Here is a 26,360-nt window from a genome sequence, read left to right as displayed (position 1 = left end):
GTGGTGGGTTTTTTTGTGTTTTGTTTGATTTTCAGCTGTTTCTCTTGACAGGCTCAGGGAATTGAATTGTTTCATAGCACAATATTTTTCAATTTTCCCCTTGTGGATTCACTTCCTCCCACACCTTATTCCCCCTCCTCTACAGTTTAAGCTCTTATTTAATGATCTTTAGTCTACAAGAAGCTTGATTTTTATGGCCAGCTTAGCAATAGCTCCTGAATGCAGGTTAAAATATACCATCTCTTTCCAGATGAAAGCCTCAAACACTGTTCTAACACAACTGGCTTGAAGAGGACTGATGCGCAGGTAACTACTTGGAGTTTCTGCTGTGGTGTAGAAACTAATCTGTGTTTTGCTAGAGACTGATGTTTTTGGAGGCAAATAATCACAGTTATGGGAAACCAAGGTAATAGTTCATTTGCAATAGAGGTGGCAAGGTAGAGAATTCATCTACTGGAGTTCTGCTGGCTGTGACTGTCCTAGGGTAGACCACACTGATGAAAGCAGCTTTTCACAGCCCCTTGAAAAGTGCTGCGCTATTACACTTGTGGTACTTCGAAGTTTATGATTGTGCTAAAGTTCCTCGATTGAAACAAATGCCTTTTGAAGAGTTTAGATCAAAAGAAAGAGAACTGCTAGAACATCAACAGGAAATAAAACATTTTTATTGAATATCGGTGTAATATGTATGTTATTTTAACGACAATTGGAAAACTCTACTGTGGGAAGTCACTACACAAAGTGAAACAAAATATAAACCACCTCATCAAAAATGAAGGTAAAATACGGCTAAAGTTGTCAGCTCGCGGGCCACGAGCGATATGGCAGGATAAAACACCCCAAACATTTCTACAAGATACAGAGAAAACCCACACAGAGAAACACTCAAGCAGGCAGTAAATATACACAAAGGCAACTAGGATCTTTCTACAGCATCAGATTCTAATACTTCACACAGCTTTGTCAGAAAGGTACATGTGGCTTCTTTGAGGATGAAAATGTCATCTTGGTCACATGGCAGGTTCAGTCTCCGAGAATCATTGTACCTTACAAACCAGTTCTACGGTGACATTCAGTCTGGCAGTGTAGGAAGAGAAAGCCTTAAGAACACCTTAACACAATGAGTCAGTCCTGGCAGTTTGAACCTGCGGCTATCCTGAATGAATAACTGAAAGTTGGAGACCATGAAGCTCTTATGCTGGGAATCTGACTGTCTACTTCTTCTCTTTGGTGGGGTTTGGTCCTTAAGATTCAGATTTTAAAGTATTCCAGCTTGATGCTTTGCATGTATGTGCCTGTTTCTATCAGAAAATGTCTCGCTTGTGTTTTTTCTGTGTTTCATGTAAAAAAATAAAGAAAATGGGTCTTGCTTTTCTCACTTTTGGAGGTGGGGAGATATCCACTTTTATTCTTCCACTTCTTTGCTGGTTCTTTTACCCTCAGTGTACCGAAAACACTGGTGCTTGACCATCACTGCACTGACCTCTCAGGCTGTCCCACCCCTCCCAGCAGCAGAGCCTTGAGGGAGGCTGTGGAGTCTAGTTTTCAGTACACAGTTCTCTGATTACATTCATCTTTGTTCTTTGTTTGCAATAATTTCTGCTGGATTCAGTTGGTAAGAACATTAATGGTTAATTCTCATGCCTCCCTCCAAAAGGCAACAGCATTTCCATATTTCTGGGGTAGTTTGCATTGCTGAAAATAATGAACTCTTCAAAGCATTATAAATATATTCACAGCTTGGAAAGATAAGCAAGGGGCCTCAAAGGACGGTACACGAGATAGAAGTGATGCCCTAAATGACTTGATGAGATGGTACAAGCTGAGATGACATGCTGGCTAGCTGTAAGATGACTATCAACAGTAAAGCGGGGGGTGGGGGGGCGAGGGGGTGAAGGTGATTGGAAATGTAGAGTATTGCACAGGGCTTGACAAAATGCTGCGTGGTCAACCCATTCAATATAGCATCCTTGTCCCCTGCATAGCTCTCCAGTTCTAAATTGGTCCGTAATAACTAGAACTGCTTGTGCTATGCATTCCTTCGGCAGTGCAGTAGAAGGGAATGGCAGTATTATTACAATATCACTACGGAATAAATTGATTGCTATCCACTGAGAAAACTACATTTCTAAGCACACACGGCAGTCACAGTGATACACAGAGCAGTCTTTCAAGACTCTTATGGAATGACTAATAGCTTCATAATAGTGCCATTTACTACATAATAACATTGAAAACATTTAAAAACTCCTCCTGAAACGAGCATCTAGTATACAGAAGAGGTTGCTTCAGTTTTCTAGAACTTGTTCTTTGTTTTCACTTTTTTTTTTAAAGGACAAATTAAAACTTAAGTATAAATAGTATATAAAAGGTCACTAGCTGTTCTCTTTTGGCTTACTTTGAAGTGCATTTAGAACTATGGCTAAATTTTGTCATCTTCTGATGGGATTACAATACTGTCTGTTTACCATGAAACTATTTTGTATAATAAACTCACACGGCTGTGTCTAAAAAATATTCTGCATTCCTTCTAATCTGAGTTAGTATAATAAAATATTTTGTTACAAAGTCTAATGTGCAAACTCATTATAATGTGAAATAGTGGATGGAATTCACAGTATGCAAATTTTGTATAAAGGTGATAATGGAGAGCTACTCTTGTTTTCATGGCAGCACTTTGCTACTGCTGTGTCTCCCTCCTCCCTTCTTCCCTTCCCTGCAATGGTCTTACGTTGTGTGAAAGACAAAATCATTGCCTCCTGTGGAACTGCTTCCCCAACTTTCACTCTAAAGCCATTCCAGTCTGTTATGTGTTTGCTTTGGAATATATACAAAGGAATCATATCCTGGCTACATCTTCTTGAGGTCAGCCATGGAGCTGCTCAGATCATGCTAAGTTGCCTGTGAAAGAAGTCTACCCAATTGGATTTGCCCCTCCAAGATTCACTGTGGACGTGTAGCGTGTTATTAGGATGGTCCAGTTGAAAGCTCAGATTTAAGTTGTCCTTTAAGATGTCAGTGTAACACTACTAGTGCCTTACAAGTTGGATTTTTGTTTTTTTCTGGAATGCAGACGATACAGTAGTTACCCTATAATATATTATCAGCTCTCCTATATCTCAGTCAATTTACATAATTTAAAATAGAACATCTTATTAAAAACATCTAGATATACACAGATTAGGAAACGCTTACAACATACAAATACACAAACTAGAAATAAATTCTCAGCATACCGGTGTATATATACAACTGTGTGATACAATAAATAATTTCTGTCATGCTCTATCTACACATCATATTGCTTAAAAGAAGAGTAGATCTGGGGGGCAGTGGTGAAATGAAGCGCCTGTAGAGGGCTCTCTACATTTAAATTTGTGCAAATTAAAACGGGCATTTCAAAGTACAACTGATCTGTGTCAGGAACACATGGCTGGAAATGAAAGGACCCATATTACTGAGGTATTTACAGATACTGGCTAAAGAGCACTATGTGGGCAAATGCAGAAAGGCTTCTTCTTCATTTTCTTCTTCCTACTTTAATTAAATTTAATTTTATTTAATTTAATTTACTTCTTGACTGCCAGCATGGCATCTACCTCCTCCTCGGGCTGTAAGGTGTGCCACTGTGCAATGGGCCGCCGGGGGTTGGCCAACATGTCTGACCAATGCCGCAGCTCCGCTCCGGTGCTGTTGTAGCCCACAAAGACTTTCCCGATGGCATCGTTCTTGCCAATCTTGTCATAGTCCAAAACAGTCACAACAATCTGCACTTTCTACAATGAGATAGAGAAAGACCAGTCAGCATGACAATAAGGGGAAGGTGGGCAGGTATGACTCCTGGGACAGGCAATGGCAATGGGAGACTATGAAGAAGACAAGATTCTTCCTGCAAGAAGCAAATTCAAACTTTTGTCTTTGCTTCTTATGAGACTTCCAAATAAAATTACATTCACAACCTCTCTGTTAACTTGAAACTTGCCTCCTTGCATCACAGAGCTTCATATGGGAACTGGGATTGATTTTTTCCTTTAACAGATTACCCGATTTTTTTGTTGCTGTTATTGAGGACTTAGGCTGCTAGAAGTCTGTAGGGCTAAAATGGAGAAAAGCTGATCAAAAGTAGCACAATTTAACACATTACTGTTTAAGTAAATAAGCTAGCCAAAATTCAGAAATGGCTGTACCCCAAATTAATGTTTGCAATGTTGTACTCTATTCTTTTAATTGTTTTTCTGCTTCTAAACAGCTCTTACTTGTTCATCCAGCACGACAATCACTTACTTTCAGATAAATTCAGAAAATAGCCCTTATGGTTACTGTATCCATATGCACACAAGCACATTTATCACTGTGTGTGCATGTGCACATGTCTAAATATGTGTGTATACATTTATTTAGAAAGGAGTCTAGAAAACAGGCTACATGCTCAGGGGAGCTGGGAAGAAGTATAAAGCCCACTGTCTTCAGGCTCTGACATATTGGCGCTGCCTCTGATTGAGCTGGTGCTGGAGTGCCACTTCTGCTGTAGGAACAGTGACCTCTGGCAACAGGGTTAAACTAGTCCCATAGAATCCACATGAGCCCATCTGTCACAGCTGATAGACAATTTTCCCTTCACTTAAGACTGAGGCACACTGGCAGGTGAGGTTCAAGCCAGGCTTCTGTGTACACATTTGCGTGCACAAGCACACATTTCTCTCCTTCAGGCCATTAATACTTGCTGAAAGAGCATAAACAACTGTTCCTTCAGTGGAGTGGTGCTCATCCCCAACAGCACCTAAGATAATAACAGTCTTGGGCTGATTTTACTAATTTATAAATGCCTCCTTATAGGGAGCTTTACTTTTAAAGATGAACATACAGTTTCTTTTCCCGATTCCTTTCTATCTCATGGCAAACAAACACAGCTCCTTATTATAGTGTGAATCCTTTGGAGAAGGAAATGCCTTGAAACACATTTCTTCCATATTTCTTTTTTCAAGAATCATGTTTTTAAATTTAAGGCTTTAAATATATATATAATCTGGATTTCTTACTAGAATGATTAATCTCAGTGCTTGCAATAGGATTATCTTTCAAAAGTAACTATTTTAAGTATATCTGCAAGACCAGGCTCATGAGGTCTATTTTATGGAGGCCATTCCCTTACATGATTGTACAATTCACTGAGCCAGAGAAAGATGATTTCAACAGACACTAAAGTATTTATATAGTTGCTGATGACAAAAGTGTACATCAAACTCAAGATTCTCTCTCCCCAGAGCACTCATGATAAAAGGCAATATCCTGAAGCAAATATTTCTAGATGCCAAAATCATGTTTCAGTGCTGCTGTTTCCAATACATTCACTTCTAATGTTGACGGTACCTCCCCAAATGATCATTTATGTTTTAGATGCATGGTACAATCACAGATATAAAAGGTAAGCATGAGACTATTATTTAACGGTACAAAGAAAAAGTTGCCAGCTGTACCTAGAAGCTTGGGGGCTAGTTACTACTGGATTTTTTTTTTACAACAATGAGCACTGTAAACAAAAGACCCTTTTCCTTGCTTTATAAAGATGTAAAAACAGCTAGCTCAGGTTATTAACTCTGAGCTGATTTCCACTTCATGGTCTCTGGCTTTAATCTATAGAAATATGTGAGCATGTCTTTGCCTTTGTATCATGTATTAAAGGCACAACTGCACTGCAAAACCCAAGAGGTGCTAGTAGAAAGCACCATCTCTGCTAATAAACACTTGGATTAGCAGTTTCCTCACTGTGATTAAGCATTCTTCAGACTGAGAGGGCCTAGAGATGTTGCTGCCTAGAAAGGCGGTGTCTTACATGTGGCAAAACACGGGCTTGACCTACCTTGTAGCAACAGGACTGACTTCCTAAGTGGTGTTCTCCCATTACACTTGAAAGACTATCACTTTCCTTCTCTTAAGAGCCAGAATCTATAGTCACTAATTAATTGCTGAAAAAGTTCATGTTTGGCCCATTTTAGATTACACAGATGTACTGCTACTGAGCTACTTTCCCTCCAAGAACTCTCGTCTTTGCTCTTCAAGAATCAAGGAACTTGTATAACCATTAGTTTTTATTTGACTGTAAACGTTTGCTTAAAGGCTTTTACATGAATTACACAAAATCCACAGCCATTCTTACCATATTAAGTCTAAATAACATTTAAAATGTGTTTTTCTAATGATGAAATCACTTCAGTACCCATAATGAAATAACTTCTAAATATAGTCTTTTATAACTTAACTCCAAAATAGACTGGCGTATGACCAAAGTCCGTAATTAAAGATTGTAAATTGAGGCTATATACTGAAATAAACAGCTATAAAGTCATTGTAATAAACTTATCCCTCCCTCTAAAAAAGCAAAAAATTTAAACAGCTAAACTGCAATGCTTTTTAAAGGGTCTATATCCACCTTACAAAACTGACTTAGAAGGCAAAATGGCCAAGGACGTACAGAATGCACCTAACCATGTCAAAGCTCTGATCTGATGACTTGGAGGTGCCCATTGTAGTTCTCCAGCCCTCTCCCTATTTGGAAATCAAGGCATTCATTGTCTAAATTGACAGAGAGGCTCAATTTGGTTAACCTTTTTTTTGCCTCTGGGTCTTCGATGCTTGTTATGAGACCTTTCACAAGCACTCAGACCAGATTTCATTAAAATCAACGGGAATTAGGGCCCACTGGATTTCCCACTTTTTGATTCCTAGGGTCCAGAAACAGGTGTACATGATGTGGGGCACGAAGAAACCCTAAACAGGCTAGTCATGCATTCAAGGCCTACTGCTCACCTTGTCTACTTTTACAATCTTTATTGGTACCAAGTCAACAGAAAACCAAGCACACAGCTTAAATGCAGGCCTTGGCTCCTGGGCATTTCTCTAGTACAGTTGTGATCAAAATCCAAGATACGAGTCTCAAAAGTCTCTCATCTCAAAACATGCTCTCATCTAATCAAGAGGGGGACCCCAATTTGATAGAGGCCATTTAAATCCATTTAAACCACAAGTAACATGGCATCTAACTCACACCTTGACTTCTCTAAAGCCACTAAAGGATATGTTCCCTGGCCATTTTAATTATGGACAAGACTATTTGCTTATGACATTGATGTTACAGGTTTAAATTCCTTTAGGGAGGGGAGTGAATTGGATGCAGGTTTCCCACATGCCTCCTGAGATTGTTAAGAAGAGCTTATCTCTTGTGAGAAGAGGCTAGTTAACATCAGAAGTTGTTAAATCTCACTCTGATAAGTGAGAGATGCTTTACCTCCCACTATTCCAAAGGCAGGTAACTGAGTCCCTGAAAAAACTGACACAACGCCTTGTCCTGGTATTTCCCACTGCTAATGTAGGTGACTTCCAACTCACTGTGGTCACTTCTGAGGCCCCCAGTTTTAGTCACTGAACTCTCCCAGCAGTAGTACCTGGACAACTGCTGTTGTACCCTGCGGTGCCAAGAGAGCAGGTCCTGTAGTACTGACCCCTGAGATTCTCAAATGTCTGTTTCCAGTGGACATAGGCATCACTGAAAAAGCTTTCATGGTGTGGTGAATAACTGAAAAAAAGTTGTGATTAAATAAATCATGTGTTTTACTTAAGATAGAGGCTGCAGTACTTTTAGTAAACAGGACTGATAAATGCATAGGGAACACAAATTTAACCGATGATGCCTATTTATTATTTCAAATAATTCGGGGGGAATTGCTATATATACACCTTTTCCTTTAGCCCTGTGCTTTTTTTGCTGGCACGTTCATTCACTATCTCCCTGTAGATTTTTTTTTCCAGAATCCATTTTATGTTAACAGAAAATGTCAGTTATCCATTTCTCACTGATGAATCAAAGCTTCGTAAGTACTGTGCATTTTATCATTTCCCTCTTGAAGCAGTCACACTCATCTAACCTAGCATGGGGCTGGCACCTAGGTGCTAATGAAGGCATGCACACGTGATAATTAACCAGATTCCTGTTAAATATTTATAAGGGCTGAGAAATGGAATGCAGAGGGAAGACAAAACACTGACATTACCTGAATTTGCTCGAATGGTACTTCAAAGCTGAAAGACTCATTGTAGTAGGGATTCAGAGTGTTCTTTTTAATTGTAGTCTTTTTCTTCTTCAGCCTCTTACCATTCTGCATCAGATGGATCTTCACATAGGGATCTAAATAGTCAAGAGAAGGGGTAGAGCTAAGCAGGGTAGTTCAGTGTGTTTTCTACAGACCTTAATCCCACACATTTGAGTTGATGAGGGGAAAAAAAAGGCAATAAAATCCTTTAGTAACAAACAGCTTGTATTTAAACAAAGTCCTAATTTCCACTATAGAAAAACACCTGTACGACCGCGAAGTGTTCTTGATGGAAAAAGGTACAAAATATTTATTGCATTATCTCCTTAACATCACAAAGGAGGGGCAAATTTGCGCCTAACTTTACTCCATGGCTCATTAACCATCCTGGAAGCATTTTTACTTCAACGTTATTTATTTACAGAAAACATTTCTCAGCAACAGGACTGTGGAGTGGTTTTCCCAAGAGCTGTGAGCACTGCCAAATGCACACATGGTGGGCACAGTGCTTGGGTGGCTGGCCACTCTGAAACCACCCAGCTGCTCTTCACATCATTCCTTGGGCAGGAGCTGCACCATGGTTTTCCCATCCTCTGACCTCCCCACTGGGCTGTGACTGACACAGTGCAGCATCCATGGGTCTGGTGTGCGACCAGACTGCAAGGAAGGAAGGGACTTGGCCCATTAAATTCTAGTGCCCTACCTCAGTGCTGCCTGCAGCCAGGTAATGTGCAAGCCACTGTATCGGTATAAATTATTGGTTTTGCCACTCTACACTGAATTCCAGTGGTTGTTTTGTACAACTTCTGGTGGTGAATTAACAGAACCGATTCAGTTCCTAATCAGGTGTTCCTCACACAAACACAACTCTTACAGATGTTATTGCTGTGAAGTGGTATCTCAGTGGCTATACTTCCAATGGAAGCTTTGCCTGCTTAAAAAAATCACTGCTGTCAGGCCTTAATCTGTTACAGGAGTTAATGTTCTCATTTAGAGAATGAACTAGAAGTTCTTAATGGTGGTGTTAATTGTCAGTACCTTCACTGAGCTCAGTTATTTTTCTGTTTAGGTCTTCTGTGAAGCACTATTTAAAGCATCCCAAGCTCACCCTTTTCAACAACCTGCATGGTACTCTCACAAAAATTTGGGTAGGTACCTCTCTTGGCTTTACGCAGCTTAACTGTGATGTAGGTCAAGGCAAGACTTCCCTCTAATAAACTGGTAGGAGCTATATGAAGCGCCAGTCAGCCACAAGTCATCTGTGGCATACATAAAGAGAGCCTGAATGCAAGTTATCAAGGGAAAAGGCTTCTTTCCCTTCCGAGAAAAGGATAGGGCTATAGAAGAAGAATGAGAAACAAACGCTGAACTTAAATCATATCATTATGAGCTAACTATGCTTTATGACTCTGCAAGGAAATTCATGTTCAGAAGAGTAATTGCATTCTGCTACAGTCAAAATATGCCCTACTGTGAAAGACTGAGATGTTTGAGATTGTTAAGTTACTGGAGTGACTTGATCACAGTCTAAAGTACCTCTGAAGGGAACATAGTTTTGGTAGTGGGCTCTTGAAGCCAGCAGACAAGCGTATAGTAAGATCCAATTGCAGTGAGAAAGAAGACAAATTCTAACTTAGAAACAGTAATGTACTTTAGTAGTAAGACTGAAACAGCTGTAAGAGCTTCTCAGTGATTTTGATGAACTCTTACAGAGTGTTAAGATTTCTTCTCCCTCAAAAGACTCAAACTCAAATAGATTTCCAATCTGGGTAGACTTAGACTCAAGGCTAGACGGGGGATTGCAAGGATTCCTTTTGGAATGAATGTATGAATTCAGGAATATCATGTGAAAAGCAGAAATGCCAGCAAAAAACTAGCAAAAGTCTTTTTTTTTTTTTTTTTTTTTTTTTTTTTTGAGTTCTGAGCTCATATCCAAGTACAGGGTTTTGAAGCTGGAAAAGAGGCAAATCTGGACTCCTTCAACATCAGTCGATACTTGAGAAAAACTTACCTACCTAATTACTTTTGCTGAGGCTCCATGCTGAATGCACAATTGTTTTAACATGGAAATGATGTTTTAGGCATAACCAATATAGAGTAAAAAAGTTTAGTAGTCAAGGAGGTAGAATGTTAGGATATGGAAATGAGGTAACAAACTGCTAAAACATAATTTGAGTAACTAGAACAAGCTGGGAGGCTAAACAGTATAGTAACACATTAAGTGGAATAGAACTGAAGGATTCTATTAAAATAAATGCAGTCAATATAAGCCAATCCTTTACTGACCTGTTCTTGCACATGCACAATATACACAGATTGACGATTACTCACACGCCAGTAAGGAACTGTAGAACAATGATTTATACAGTTGTGAAGATATATTCCTATCTCAATAAACATTCAATTTTGGAGAATAATATTTTTAACTTAGAATTGTAGTGTGTGTGAATGTTTGGAGTCTATGTGTACTTTAAGTGATTTGTTTCTACTCACTTTCTAGATTTTCTATCTCTGTGCTAGTATTAAAGCAAAATCTGACCACGGATAACTCATGGCCACAAGACAAGGCCCAGAAGCTAGGTTTCTGCGGTTTCTTTTTCATGTCCTGATCACCTTCTTCTGTTTGTCTCTCTGGGGTCTGAGTTAGTCAAATGTCAGTTGTTTAGTATGAAAGATCCAAGTGGTACCAGATTGCTACTATACTGCAGAATTTCCAGTGTCAGAGGTCCCAAACAGAGCACAGAAGGGGGCATAACATGTGACACAATATCCTTACCTTTTTTCACCCAAGAGTAGAATTGTCATACTAATCCAAATACAAATTGAATGGCACTTGATTGAAATCATGTTCCTTCTTTTCTAGTTTCAGAGGAAGGTATTAAGTAACTTTACACATCACATAAGTATTTCAAATCAGAACGGGGTGTCCAGCTCAAGTAAGTGGATGGGCCACAAGAGATTTTAACTGAGTCTACCCTTGACAGACTCTGTATCCACTTCCTACTTTTTGGAAGTGTCCTGGCCTTACCTCGTTCTCCCCTCTCTTCGTTCTTCTGTGTATCATATGTCTGTCCCTCCACCACTGCGTTATCTCCAGTTACACTCCCTTATACTCCAGGACATTAACTCCCTCAACTCTCCACAAATCTGCCTGTGACCTACACAGACAACCTGATTCCTAAGAACAGACTTTCTTGCAACTTCATGAATATCTCTCTGAAAAAGAGATTCTCTTGCACCAAGTAACAGAAGCTGAACTGCCTGGAGTCAATTACTGGAAGAAGGGAGGATAATCAAAAGAAAGCAGAAGCTCTGGGAAGTGCCAGTCTTCAGTGATTTTTCTGAGATAAGGTTTAGTGCTAATGGAAACATCTTTTCTCTCTACTTGCAACACAACCTCAGTGCTGGCACCATTACTCATGCTGAGTAATACTTTAATATGTAAATAGTCTCACTGAATAAGCGAGACCAGTAAGGATGACAGAACTGATATTACAACCCAGCAATGATAAATTGTCTGTTAAGTGCAGAGCCTGGGTATAAAGTGCAGAATTCTTCTGACCAAGTAGGAATGTCTGCATCTGATGTCAAGGAAAATAAATAAGCATTTCTCTTTATGCACTGTGCATAGTTATTCCACAGTAAATATCTGTCTAACTATTTATTTATTTCTCTCCACTGATACAAGACAGCCTATGTGCTTTCATGTAAACAGTTACACTGGAAGAATTTCAAGTTAGAAGAGGGGAACATCACTCTGTTTTTCCCTCCAGTTTTATTCCTTTCACTTAAATGATGATTTTGATCCACATTACATCCACACATATCTGTAGATGGACCTTGCCATCTATCTGGAAGAAGGGATGTTGCATCTAGAATACCACAGATGTCCCTCTGCTGAAGGGGACAGAATGGCTCTGTACCCTTTGCCTAATAATTCATTTAAGCAATGTGTGGGATTAAATAAAATTCTGCTATTTATTCCCTCATTAACGATCATTCCATGAATAATAAAAAGATGTAAAATTCATACACAATTGTGCATTGTAGACTTTAAAACAATGTCTCAGGGGAGGCTGCTGAACAGCTTTTAAAGCACTGGGGGACCAGCTGACACAGTTTGTTTTCCTGAAGTTTGCAGTATGTCTTTCCTTGGATTTTGTAGAAAGATTCGAATACATTATTTAAAAGGCAATAGAAATGGTATGTAACATCAGGTAAAGACTTCTGGAGTCATCTGGACCATGAAACTTTTATACACAATTAGAACCCTCTTAAAGTAACCACTAGTTCATCATAACCACCACATTGTAGACAAGATGCACTTCATTATTAGAGATTTTACAAAAGCAAACTTACAGCTGAAAAAACACCCACAACTCTAAAGAAGAAAACTGTAGCTAATGACGTCTGAGGAAAAGGTGGAACTTGAGAATGACTGCTTCTCAGTGGATTTTAAGATGAAAAATTTGTCATAGGGATCAGTAGTTAATGAAAAGTCATTTTCCACCTAGGCAGGAGAGAATTCAGCACGCAGATTCCAGTAGTATGGACCTTCAGCAGAAAACTGTCAACAATGTACTCAGGTTGGCATGGTTTAACTACAGTGGTTTATTCTGAATGCAAACAGAAGAATGGTACCCATCTTTGTTAAACATTTTAAAGGCTTCTGCAATCTAATCAAAATACGAAAAGAAAGCACTTAGAAAGTTGACAAATTTGAAAGATGCTACAGGGATAACACTGGAATTAAGTGTGTGTGCAATTACAGTCCTGAGCATGTGTGCGGGGAGAGCCTAATGGTTTAAGGAAAAAAGTCCCACACAGCTCTGTGGGGTGGGATCAGAGAAAACTCTCCACAAGCCTTGAGTAAAGCCTAACATGATTGATAGGAAAAAAGCAGAGCTTGAACAAATTAGCTATGGATACAGCCAAATAAAGTTTCATATGATGAAACATTGTGATAAGATGTTCTCAACTGAAATGTAGAAACAAAGAAGAAATACAGTGCCAGAATTGCCTTTAGCTATATTTCTGTCTTCAAAATGTTTGGGGTAACTGAGTTCTAATTAGCACGTTTTTCCCCATTAGAAGAAAATTTATGCCAAAGCAGTGTCAAAGCACACATCACTGACGTTTACAGCAAAGGTGTCAGCAGACAGCGGAGGTTCCATTCCAGGAAGCAGAACAAATTCCTGAAGAGCTTGAAAACTGATGCAAGAAGAAAATCAGGTTTGGAAATGCAGCCTTATAAATGCCTCTGACAACGTGGTTAGGACAGAGGTACTAGCAGGGTCAATCATTAGTTCTATGCTGAAAAGCCATAATTACTCTCATCATGCAGCGCGCACGAGCTGCAGAGTGCAGCGGGGTGGAAGGCTGAGGAAGGGCCAAGCCAGAGCCTTAGACCATAGCTGGAGGAGTGCTAGATTCGACATTGCACCCTTAACCTGTTCCTTCTCTGTGCAAACACCCTTCAGACAAAGTTTTCTTAGCTTATGGGAGTAGGCAGCAGGGAGAACAGCCATTTTATATGGCAAACAACTTTATTTTCTACAGACTGTGCCAGGGATGAAGGCTGACAGCATCAGCAATACTTGCATGCTCACTTCTGCCTTTGGAGAGCAACTGCTGCGGTTGGCAGAGCTGTGCTATGGAAAGCAGCAGGGCTCTAAATGCAGAGCAAATCAGGATGAACTTTCCCTGGAGTTCCCACAGATGTCCTGATTTTTCCCAAGGATCGTGGGACATGCTCCCTCCATGGGCATATAAATCCTCTCCCAAGAGAGGGATGATTCACATGATGTCTGTGGTGTCCAGGCCACGGATAGTTTGACCTGACTTTTTTTTTTCTTCTGGTTATTCATGTATGGATGAGGGCAGATAATTACAGTCTCTGAGATAATGAGTTTAGAGTGATATTGTGCCCAGATTATTGAAACCAGTGTTTTTTTTCAGATTAATAGAAAGCTTGTAATGGGAAGGAAAGCCAGAGGGGGAAAATGTATTATCTGGGGGAGAAGCAATATAAGGTACAATTACTAAGAAGGAGTGCTATGGCATACTCTAGATTGAATAAAAGTTATAGTTTATACTCAATGACACAAGCTGTTGGGCCTTCTACCCTCCTCCACAAATGAGCAAATTAAAGTTGGAATGTTATTTTTAAGGAGAAGACAATGTCTCAAAGGAAATATTGGAAAATGTTATTATTAGAAACAATTCTCTAAGTATAAAATGTGGGGTTTGTGAGTTTTTTTCTCACCATGTTTCCTTGAAAAGAGGATTGTTACTCATATTATACTTGATAAGTCTACCTATGCCCCATGGTGGACTGCTCCAGATGCAGTACACACACACACACAGAGTACACCGGCCATCAGGCCCTTTCCTTCTCACGTTATATGTCATCGTATAACAAGGTAGGTGACTTTGGATTACATATTTCCATCAGTACCCTTAAAAGAAAATTCTGTAAGACTGGGTAATTTACAAATGAAAATATTTGCAATTTCATGTTCAATAACATCAGACACATTATCATAGGAATAATGGAGTCAAATAATCCATTTACAGTGGGGAAAAAGGAGTTGGTATTTATAAAAACTAACAGCCTGCCTGCAATGAAAAATGTTAAATGAAGAGTATAACAAAGCAGTCTCAAAATAACAACTCTTTGCTGCTGTGCAGTTAGATGAACATCAGCTTGCTACTGAAATGCTGAACTGAGAGAACCAGGGAGCCTTGGGAAGAAGGAGGTGCTGTAAACCCGACAGCGTGTCAACAATTCCCTCACCCCAGAATCCCAAACTGAGGCTGCAGAACATGTAGAGCTGACAGTGGGAACAGAAATGTTCACATCGGCCTTAGGGCTACTCAGCCAGCACTTGAGTCTGCAATTCCACCCACAGCGCTTCCAACTGGAACATAACAACAAATGTTACAGCACCAGATGGGGAAAGTAGCAGAAGACTGAAGAAAAAAAAGCAGCCAAAACTCTTATTTAAAACCAGCACACATTAGTGCTTATGAGCTTATGATTAAGTTTACTGCCAGAGCAAGGGCAGCTGATTTGTCTCTCTTGCAAGCAAGCAGATCATTTCAGTATAGTTACCCACAGTCAAATACATAGTTTTATAAAGCACAGCAAACGTGGGTTGAACCAACAGGAAAATGCACCTCGAGTTTTGGCTGTGGTAAACATAGAACACTCTTGTGGAAAAGCAAAGTAACTCAACCAAGCACTTCATAAATGTGATTACATAGGAACTACAAGCATCAAAGCAGTAAACCTTGATCCCTGTATGTGCACCAAATTCTGGCAGACTGTTGAGTCTGAATTTATGTAATGCCTTTTGATGATACAGAGAAAAAATTAATTAAATTTATATGTATTACATTGGTGGCACTGAAAATATCCAAAGATGATACACAGAGGCTTAGTGAGATTCGAAACGCTGTCCTCAAGTGAACTGGGGAGGAGGAAAGGGAGAATACACATCAACTGAGGAATAACGACAGGCAGAAGAGTGGAGAGAGAAGCAGAAGCACATAATACAGAAAAACGCAAACAATCCAAGGTTAAAGAGCAGACTACGTGGGATGTTCTAGCAGAAAACAACAGGATCCGGGTACACAATGAGGTATCGCACTGGAGTGTTAGGGAGTACCTTAAAGGTCTCCAGATCTGTGCTGGCTACCTAACAAGGCCATGCGGATGGGATTATCAATACTTTGGGACGGGGGCAGAACTGCCCTACCTCACTCTGAAGCACATGCTGCCAGGTAGAGGCCACAATTCAAACATCAGTAAGAAAAGGCGAGCACAGGAAGAATGTCAGGAGGCAAAGGCTGGGGTTTGAAAGGGCCAGATACCTGTGGGGAGAGCTGCCTCAACATGTCTGGAGAAAGCATGACGGAGAGGAATCAAACTTCCTCTTTTTGGGTCTCTGCTGTTTTCTTACAGCTGTGCCAGCTTAGGGTTTTTTGGGCTTATCCATTTTGTTTTACAAAAAGAAAGCAATTAAACTGGTTTTGTCCTTCCACCCCTCTCTTGCTGATAGCCAAGAGGTTAAACTGTTAATTGCTAATTTAGGAAATGCTCTCCAGAACTCTCTGCTGAAGGGCCCTGAACTTACATTTCCCACCTCTGGAGAGAGCAAGACATGGTTGTAAGCTGTGTGAAACAGGTTCTCAGTCTGCACTGCTGAGAATAACACTATTTTTTGTGCTCTTTTCAATTACTTCAGTGGAGCAAAGGCTGGTGCCAGGTCTTCTTTCCTCGACTACCCTTGTCTGCCCTGCCTGTGTGATCATCACCTTTGGGCCTCTGCTCTTGTGGATATTTACTGCATACAGTTATTTGCCTGTGTCCTGAATGGTGGTGGAACAGCACCTACTTTAGGAATCTCAGTAGGTAATGCTGCGGCTATCAAGATTTTTGGGACTTGACTGAAAGAAACACAGGGGGATTTACAAATTTGGGTTAGTCAAGAACTTCTGTTTGCATGGCAATATTTTTCTGTGCTTCCAGGTTTAAACAGCTTAACTGACTGTCCAGAGGAAAGGTTTTGTGCCACACAGAGGCACGGGAGAGGACAGGCACCCAAAAATGACAGGGAAAAAGCAAAAAAAGAGGGATTTCTTTCATGTAGTAAAAGGCTTTGCTCATAGAAAGAACTGGCTGAAAGGAAGTAAGGTCACTCAGAAAGAACGGTAGACGATACCTATTCAAAAATAATACTTTGCCACAGCCAAGCACTGAGACACCCTTACTTAGGACAACATTACGGACACTGCAGCGTGGTAGGGAGCCACCTTTCATGTGTATCTATTTTCTTTCTCCGAAAACAGTTGACATTTTTTTTTCCCCCTTCATAAACTGGTGACTGAGAACAAACATATTCCTCTTTTGGTTACTCCCCTCCCCCCTAAAACCTACCCATCACAAAACCCCTAAAACCCAAACCTGGCAGCTGTGAGGAGAAACAAGTCCTAATTTCAAACTGCACTGAGGGCAGACAGGAGTTCCAGTATTACACTGGAGGGAGTGCCAGTACTCATTCAGAGGAATTACTCAAACCCTGAAACACAGAGAAACTCTATTCAACCCCAAACCTGGTCTAACTAGTATATTTACTGTAGAAAGAACATGTTTTGTGCTACAGACTCTTGGTGTCAACATTGCCACAATAAGGTTTTATAGCTTGCCTGCACATCAGCATGGTACTACTGTGTTGTGATAGTCTTTACATGGAAAAAAGTTAATATACCCTGCTTAAGGGTAATCTACATCCTCTCCCACAGAAGGCTAAAAGCAACACACAGAAGGTGAAAAGCCACATATTCCAAATCCTCGCAGTCAGAAATAATGTTAGGTGAGTTGGGAGGAAAAGCAAAGGACACAAAAAATAGAAAAGCAAAGCAGCAGGATGTTTTATCTATGTATGAGAGAGTAGAAAACACCCAATCACCTCAGTTCATATAAATGAGTCACCAGAAAAATGAAAACCAATATATTGCAAAATACTTCTGATGTTTTTAATAAAAACTTATTGCTTCTGCTTTATAGTGGGCTTTTCTTACAGAGGTAAGCTTGCAGTCTTAGCGTGAAAGAGATGGTTTTTGATTCAGATGATTAAACTAGAAGCAGCACTGAGAGTTAATAATGCAGGAATGTTGCAGTACAGAAGGAATTAAAAAAGTCTTACAACATCAGTAACTACCAGTAAAGCAGCCTGATCTGACTTCTTTGCAGCTGTGAAGCCAACCCTAGTTACGCTTTATCAAAGTGGGTATATATTTTAGGAGCATATCAAGACTTTCAAACTACATTTCATTCATCAGTGGCTGCATATAAAGGGAGTCCATTAGCATCTGATTTTCAGTCTCAATTTGAAAATACTCCTACAACTTTTTTTCCGATGAGTTTATATTTATCCAAGTAGCAGTTCTCATTCCATTTTCATTATTTTTCTGTTAGATTTGTGCTTTAAGGAAAAAATGTAAACGGAAGCAGGATTGCAGTCCTGCTTTCAGCCTACAAAACATGAATGCATTCAGAGTTACTCGGAGAAGATACTTTACAGTTCTCTTTCTCCCTCACTTGCCTGCTTCCCAACACATCCAGTGTCTGTTAAACAGGATTTAGGAAGTATTTTGGGTATTCATATAGGCTATTTGTGGCACCAACCTCATATATGAAACCTAAAGCAACCCATAATATATTTATACATGCCTGTTCAGATACAGAGACACATGAAACCTGTCCCTACACTCTCCCAAGAGAAAAGGCTAAGGACACATCCTGTTGGTGTGCTTCCTGATGGTGAGGAGAAGACTCCTGGAATACTGCAGGGCAAGAATTGCATCTGCTCAGGGAGTATAAGGGGCCATTATGAATGGTGTTTCCTAATACTGTTGAAAGACTGGCTTTGTTTTGGATTAAATTTAACCACAGTAAGGAACAAAAGCAGGTTTCCTTGGGATGGGCAACACCTTCATCTCAATCTCAGCACAAGAAGTTGCAATGTAGGCTGAATTTATCAGCAGTTTCAACTGAGTTCAGCTAAGTTGTATCTGTTTTTCCAAAATGACAGCTGAGTGGAAACCCCTTTTGCAGTATCACACACACACAAATAGTGCTGAAAAGCCTGAAGGTCAGATTTTTAACTTGGCTACTTGCAGAGGAGGGGCCGGGAGGCTGCATGCCTGCTCGCATTCCTGTCGATTCCACATAATGAGAAGCAGTGACCTGAAACTTGAGGCAAATTTTTACTTAGATGAGAGTAACATCTAGATTATGGCCCCTGAAGAATTATGGAAATGCTCAAGTCCTTGGTAGAATAAGCAGTTTACCTTGTTGGTTTATGCCAGAGGCTGCAAGAAAGAACATGACCAGGAGGTATTAAGGGCTACCATACAAGGTAGACTGAAGGACAAGTATTCAAGGCCAACAGCATTTGCAGTAAGAATGCCCTGATGTTGAGAACATTAGTCCTGCAATAAGATAAGAGGACAGACAACTTGATAAATGGCATCATTAGGTGAAAGATGGAAGTATTTCTGATAACATGACCAATGGCTCATGCCCCAATGTACTCAAATTCTTCTTCAAATTGTCCCAGCAATTTAATGGCACAAATGGATATTTGACTGACACGTTCACTACTTACTGTACACAACTTTAGCTTAAAAGGCAGTCAAATATGACACAACCTATCAGAAATCCAAAGGTACATGACAGTTTTCAGCTTGGATACCAGCAATAAATTTATATAGCAGATATCCAATTTGGTACAAGAGTGGTAGAACAATCTGATCTTGTGCTTCACTGACAAATGATATTGAATCTGGGCAGCTCAGCATACTTCCGTGTTCTACTTCATTGAAACAAGATCTTGATGTAGTCTAGTCAAGGGATCATGATCTGTAGTAAAATCAAAGAACTCAGGAATCCAGAAAGCACATACGAATTTCAGAAACCCTCTGGCTCTTCAGAATCGCAGGTAGGAATATCTGAATATACAAGTCTGAGTGTTTGTGGTTATCAGATGAGGAGGAGCAAGAGGATGACAGAGGAGTGAAATTGCCAAGTGTTTTTATTTGGAATCAACAGATTGAAACCATTGTACAGGAAAGGCGGCTGACACCACTTTCAAGGCAGTAATTATGTCGAGAATATAAATAATTTCAGTGAAACAAAGGTCAAAAAGCAACACTTTTTAAGCAATGCACGCCAAACTCAGAGTAGTTTTTCAAAGATACCAAGTATTTGGAGTTGTAGATGGGTACATTTTCAAAAGTATCTAACTCCAGCTAAAAATCACTGGTAAGAATGTGAACTATCAATTCCCCTAGAGTCCCAGGCTTCAGCCTTCCCCTGGAAACTCCTATGGAATATTTTTCCGCATTAGTCGGTACCTAACTGACAATAGGCCTCTCTCATTGTTCACAGAAGAGGGGAAGGGTGGGAAGGGGGAATAAAGTCCAGACAGTCACTCATCAGCAATAAGAAATAATTTAAATTTTCTCTGTTTAATGTACATGCCAGTAATGGCAATCAGCAATCAGTAATACTAAATGTGTGGATTTCAGGAAGGCAGGAAGTTCTCCTGGCAGAAATGAAGATCACAAATGTTGAAAAGAATGACCTAAGGAGAACTGAGGCTTTAATTATAAAATAAGAAAAGACAGATTTAGCAAACAATAAACTTGCCTTTTGGATACCCTCAAGAGAGACAGAGAGAGAGAAACGGGGAGAGAGAGAGGGAGAGGGAGTGCCTCTGGTTAGCTTGCCATTAGCACAAAGGAAAACAACTGCCGGGCTTAGGGAGGATTTAGCTTTAACAAATGCTTATCACAAAGTCATGTCACTGCACACTATTGTTCTGTATTTGGAATGAAATTAATTTCCAACTCCATATTAACCTTTTGGAGACCCTGCTTGATGGAGGAATTTAATCCTTTGGATTCTGGTATGTCACCACCAAAGGCCATTTCTAGATTTGGTGAGTTTGACAGCCTATTACCTAAGAACACTTCATTAAAGGGGTGGAGGGTGTGGGGGGAGGAGGAAGGAAAATAGTTTTCCTTCCATAATGGGTAGCAGGTATTTCAGAGCACTCAGTGTGTTGAATAAAATAGGTAAGAAAAACAAAATAAAAGGGGAAATCCCAAGTTTTTTAATTCCCATCGCACACTATTCCTCCTCTGTGCTATAATTAATCTACTGATGCTGTGCCAGCATGCTTTCAATTATATATTAGTATAAACTTTTTGATGGAGAAAGTGTTTTCCAAACATATTGAAAAATATGTTTTCTAATGTGATCAAGACAGACTATTCAGCTGGGTAAAGGGAAACAATTCGTAGCCTTATGGTAAAGTAAGACAAAAGCAGTGATTTAGAGAACAGTGAAAGGCAGGAATTTCAGCACATGTGGGGAAGCCCATTTTCTGGTGTTTATTAGCATTAGCGCAACAATTGACTTTGTTGGTCTCTGCAGGGCTCTTTCCCTACTGCATTCCAGGAGCTGAGAGGAGCCCTCTGGAAGTCTGACAAAATCTGCTGTCGTTACCATATTAGGCATCAAACCAAGTAGCTAAAGCCCCTGGCTGAGCAGAGATAAATCGACAGGGAACGCATCTGCCTTCCAGCCAAATGAGAAAAGCAAAGTGAGTGAGGAGACAAAATAAATAACAATTAAAAAACAAACCCTAAGCAGTAGAACTCACTGCTGCTTTATCTGTTTTTACTTTTATCATGCTGCCGGCTGAAGCAAAGCTCGAAAGCAGATTCACAGATATAAGCAAACCCTGTTCCTTACATTTCTTTTTTGCTGCAGAGTGAAATAATCCCAAGATACATATCAGTGATCAGCTTCTAATGTTTTTAACACATTCTTTTTGGCTGGAAAGACATCACTATACTGTGGTGGAGCCAGTGTAAACTGTTCTCACTCAACTGACATAACCTTCAGTTTACAGCCAGCATGGCCCTTCCACCAAGAGTTCCCATAGTTACAGATGTAGTCACTCTTTAACAAGGTGGTCAGCCCTGTAGTCCATAGGAGATTTCTCCTGAAGTACAAGCTTTGCTAATGATGCAGCTCTGTGTGTGTGAGGGCAGAACACAGGACTTGCTAATACATTTCCTTGTGTGTGCATGGATGTATTAGAGCAATTTTTATTAGAGAGGGTCTGTAAGAGAACTAATCCATTATGCCATTGAAGAAAGGGTGCAATAAGATTCAGGCACTCCAGATATGACAAAGGACCACTGGGGTTTGGACCCCTGAATCAGACTCATATATGCTGATGTGCCATATCCCCTCCTGCCCCTCAGCAGCCCACAGGGCAACCACTCCACCTCCTCTCACATGGCACAAGTACTTACCCCCCATGCATATCAGCACAATTAACAAAATCAAGGAATAGGTAAGGTTTGGATTTCTGTTCTGAAATCCAGGTGAGCTTTGTTTTTAGCATCTGCTATTTCATGGAAAGAAGAATCTGGACAGTAAGAAAAAATAGGTAGATGGATACATTGTTGAGCAACAACAGTATTTCAGCCTTTGTAACCTTGCATGTTGCTCATGATGGTTGTCTCTGGTTGCAATGGGTAGTGAACTGCCATATACAATGTTTTACCAACCCTCAGCCATTAGGCTCCCATGGCATCCCTTGTCTCACACAATCAAAATGAATGAGGTGATTCCCCCACAGAATTTAATTCAAAGGGGTACAAACATAGTAGCAGAAATCATATTTTGCCCATGGAAATACTATCACTTCTGCTAGGAGAGGTGGTTTGTGAAAGGTGGTAGACTAACAGTATAAAAGATTATTGCATGTGTCTTGTATTTGTTCAGAAGAAAATCAGTAGGATTCTGTCAACCAGCATGTCATCTCTGTATAAAAATAAGCAACGGCTGAGGAAATGCAGGAATAGGATGGTAGTCATGGCTTTCTATAGCTTTTGAGACAAGAATAAAGCTGCAGTTGCCTAATTATGTAGTGTTCACCCTCTAGCATACCAATGTCATTGTTATCTTTCCTCCTTTCTTGCTAAGGCATTGTAGTTGCATGCTGTTGTCAGCTCCAAACATGGTGATTTTCTGAAAGCTAGTCTTAACTATCCAAATATCTACAAACATATGAATATTAGCATATAAAAATCATGCATAATATAGTTGAAGTTGCATCAAGATACTTCTATCAACACCCCCAAGTCAAGAGAAGGAAAAATAGGAGCTTCCAGGTTGTGACACCAAACAGCAGTGGAGTCACATACTTTCACAGGGCATCACACCACTAAGCACTCATCACCAGTGGGAGCCTGGAAACGGGACCCTGGACGAGCCCTCTGGTGAAAGCTAAATTCAGACCGATTCACTCTGAAAGGCAATGTGGTGGCACCCAGAGAATGCAACTGGGTAAGAGCCTACAGCCATCTTGCTGCTAATTTGAGTTCATTTTTCTTTTCTTTAGCTGGAGGTTGCATCCTGGTTTCTCAGTTATGTTTGTGGCTGATAAGAAAAGCCAGTGTGCTGGATGGGAATTTAAGGGGAGTAGAGAACAGCGGGGTTTGAATCCCTGTTCTTTTCCATTCCATATGATATCTATACTACTGACTGAAAAGACACAAGCAGGGCAGATTATTTACAGAAGACCTAACTCTGCAGTAAATTCACTAGATTTTCCTTTGCAAGACAGTTACTACATGTTTTATCATAGATACTGCTCAACCTACAGAAAAATATTGTTAATTCAATTAAGAGTTAGTGTCTAAGGAGGTTTGCTGCAATGTTTGCAGCAAAAGTTTCAAGTTGCAAAGAAGAACAGGGAAAAGATGTGAAAAGTACAGCTGCTGCACTGCTACAATTTTCTGTCAATTAGCTTCTCCTCAAATTAGGTAGAATATAAACTGAGTCTTACTTGCAGATATTTGGTAACTTGATTAGAATTCCACAAAATAAAGACTTTAAGTGTCCTTAAAGCTTTAAAGTGAGCTCTGTTATATAAATTTGTCTACAACATGTTATGCACTGCACGGCAGCATTTCAGACTCATTTTTTATAGCATCCCTCTCATTCTAACCACAGAAAATTCCAGACAGGGCTGCAAGATAATCCCAAGGATGCTTTTCAAAGGCTCTGCATTTTCCCCACTTCTCCTGGAATTATCAGCATCTTTGTTTTGTAAACTTTTGAACTTGCCATAAACACATCACACCATGTTGAAGTATTATCCTTCACCCAACCCCAGACTGTGAAAATCCAGTACATTACCAAAAGATCTGACATTCATTTAAAGAAATACCCATATATCCCGACTTTATATATTTTACATTTTGTAAGTAAAGAGGTGACTTTGCCAACCATTTCTAAAGGATTAAAAAGTCTGCTGTGTCATCTCATATATCTTCATTCAGTTTCTAATGCTGCCAGAGAGTACAAAGCCTGAGAGAAAGCCTTTTATCATTTGCAGTTATCGACTGGGCCAGAATACAGTATTAGGTACCTCAGAAACTTCTAGCTAAAACTTCTTTGCTTTGAAAAATGGCTGATCTCCAAAGTGAAGGAAAGCAAGCAGTCTGACTTCAAAAAAGGTGTTACTATTACCCAAACACCTAACACATTTCAGGGAAAAATTGTTGGGGCACTTTAGGTAACAACCCATTTTCTACTGCATTGCCACAACAGTCTGAAAGTTTTTGGATGTCCTAAATTACTTTATACATCAGAATGAAAGATGCTCTGGGAGTGTTTTAGCTGCCGTCAATGAGAAGGTCTTTTATTTAAGAAATACATATAGCAGAAAGCAAAGGTAATTTTTAAAAACTGTTCCTTCAATGAGAGTGAAAGTGAGTGTTTTCTTCTGAGGCTCAAAGATGCACTTGATCTTAATGTTAGGGGTTTCCAGCAAAATGCAGGCAGAATCCTTTTCTTCCGACAGCCTCTTGCGAGAGCATTGTGGCATTCACAAACTAGAAAGTCAGAGGTAAAGGCTGATATTAAACACTACATGCCAAGAACTCTGCAAAACAACCATATAAAAATGAAACATATATACATACATACATATATATATATAAATGTATTTTAAAAATCTTTCTACTTGCTTATGATTCCTGGGATTTGCTTTTTCATCTGTCTTCTCTTTCAGTATGCATGAGAATCTGGACCTTATTCTAAAGGCATCAGTCTGTTTACTGACCAGAGATAACCCACGAAGAACTCTGATATTCAAGCCAGCAACCAGCTCCTGTAAGTACTGTATCATTAGATAAGCCAGACTGCAAAATCAACTGTATGCAAACTTTAGGAATATACACAGATACCAATACTTGTGATTTTATCTCAATCCCTGATATAGAGTATACTTCTCAAAACCTTATGTTTTATCAAGCATAAAATGTTATTGAGAGAGATTATGTTATCAAGAGAGATTAACAGCTTGCAGTTCAAATAAAAAATTAACTTCTCTAACCATCATGGCTAGAAATAAGTCTGAAAGTATAGAATCCAAAGCTTCATATCAGGAATAATTTATTTATTACTACTTAAAATGCATTTATTTTTTACGGCAAGAGCAAAAATTTGGGAACCTGGGTTTGCAATATCACTCCTGTCCCCTACTTACTCTGTCTTAGTTCCCATTTCAACCACTGTCAACATGCAGTGCTAAAAGCCTTAAAAGCATTGCCAGGAAGGCATTTTACTTGCAGTTTTCCTTGACATTTCTTTTGGGAAATTTTAGAAATTTCAGAATTGAGTGAAGTCAGAATCAGTTAAAATAGAGTCTTGAAAAATTCCTGTTGGTGTCCTCCTCAGAGCTAGGATGGGGCATCACTAACACACTGAACTGAGTAAATCACGAAAACAGATGTGGAAAAACAACCAGACCTGTACTAGCTGACTCTCTATCAGGTCAGCATGAACGCACTCACACAGGTGTTCTCACCACTTTGGTAAGTATTTTTCTAACTACTGTAGTCTGTGTTACACTGTCTTTACTGTACTTTTTTACCACTAAATTTCCTATAGCCCCCTTCTATCTTTGAGTGTGATAGAAGGCTGCTTTCTCAATTATTATTTAGGTTCTCTCCTGGGGAGAAAATAAAGCAATTTAGAAGACTAATCAGACAAAAGTAGAGATTTGAAGTGCTGGATGCAAAAACCCTCCCTGCAGTTCCTACAGCAAAACAGCTGTGCCACGTAACTCTCAGATGGCGCCTGTTTATTTTGCTTTGCTTTGGTTTTGCAGAAAATCAAACTTTCAGCTTTGGCAAGCATGAAAGAGGGTGGCAAGCAAGAGAAACAGATATGAGAGAGAGTACTGACACATGGTGCATGACTGATGGTTCCTCAGGCAGCTGGTCTCATGCAGTCATGAGGAGAGCAGTACCTGAGTTATGCTCTCCCTCTGAATCACTCAAAAAGAATCTGTCCTTCTCTGCTGCTTAGAAAGGGAGACAAAGGGGGAAAAAAAGGCTCCACATACAGGTTAACCATTATCCTAAAGATTACTGAGAAGTCTGGTATCCCTCATCCTGATGTGCAGCACTCATGGGACCTCTGTATTTTATCATGCTCAATTAAAAACACCAGGTTTCTTGCCCTGGGTTGTTAATGTGGAATTAAAGACTTGGAACACTTTAACCACATTTCTCCTGCTTACTCTTTATGTCCTGACTGCAGAAGGTAACTATCTTCTATCTGTTTATAAAAACTGGATCCATCTCTTAAACAGACTTTAAGGGATCATATCC

General features: G+C 39.8%; 1 protein-coding gene across 11 annotated transcripts in view; it reads right to left on the bottom strand.

Moving 5' to 3' along the window:
• Positions 1 to 643: 643 nt before the first annotated feature.
• SYT1 (synaptotagmin 1) overlaps positions 644 to 26,360 on the bottom strand; it is a 368,604-nt gene continuing 342,887 nt past the window's right edge. For all 11 annotated transcript variants that reach the window (XM_065669324.1, XM_065669334.1, XM_065669329.1 and 8 more), the window contains 2 exons: positions 8,049 to 8,182; positions 644 to 3,776 (listed from right to left, as the gene is read on the bottom strand). In XM_065669324.1, the coding sequence (XP_065525396.1) occupies positions 3,570 to 3,776; positions 8,049 to 8,182 (341 nt within the window). In that variant the 3' untranslated portion in view covers positions 644 to 3,569. The remainder of the gene's footprint in view (positions 3,777 to 8,048; positions 8,183 to 26,360) is intronic.

This window comes from Lathamus discolor, chromosome 1, assembly GCF_037157495.1.
Source record: "Lathamus discolor isolate bLatDis1 chromosome 1, bLatDis1.hap1, whole genome shotgun sequence".
NCBI classification, from domain to species: Eukaryota; Metazoa; Chordata; class Aves; order Psittaciformes; family Psittacidae; genus Lathamus; species Lathamus discolor.
The sequence above is the reverse complement of the archived record's forward strand: the minus strand, read 5'-3'. Positions and strand labels throughout refer to the sequence as shown.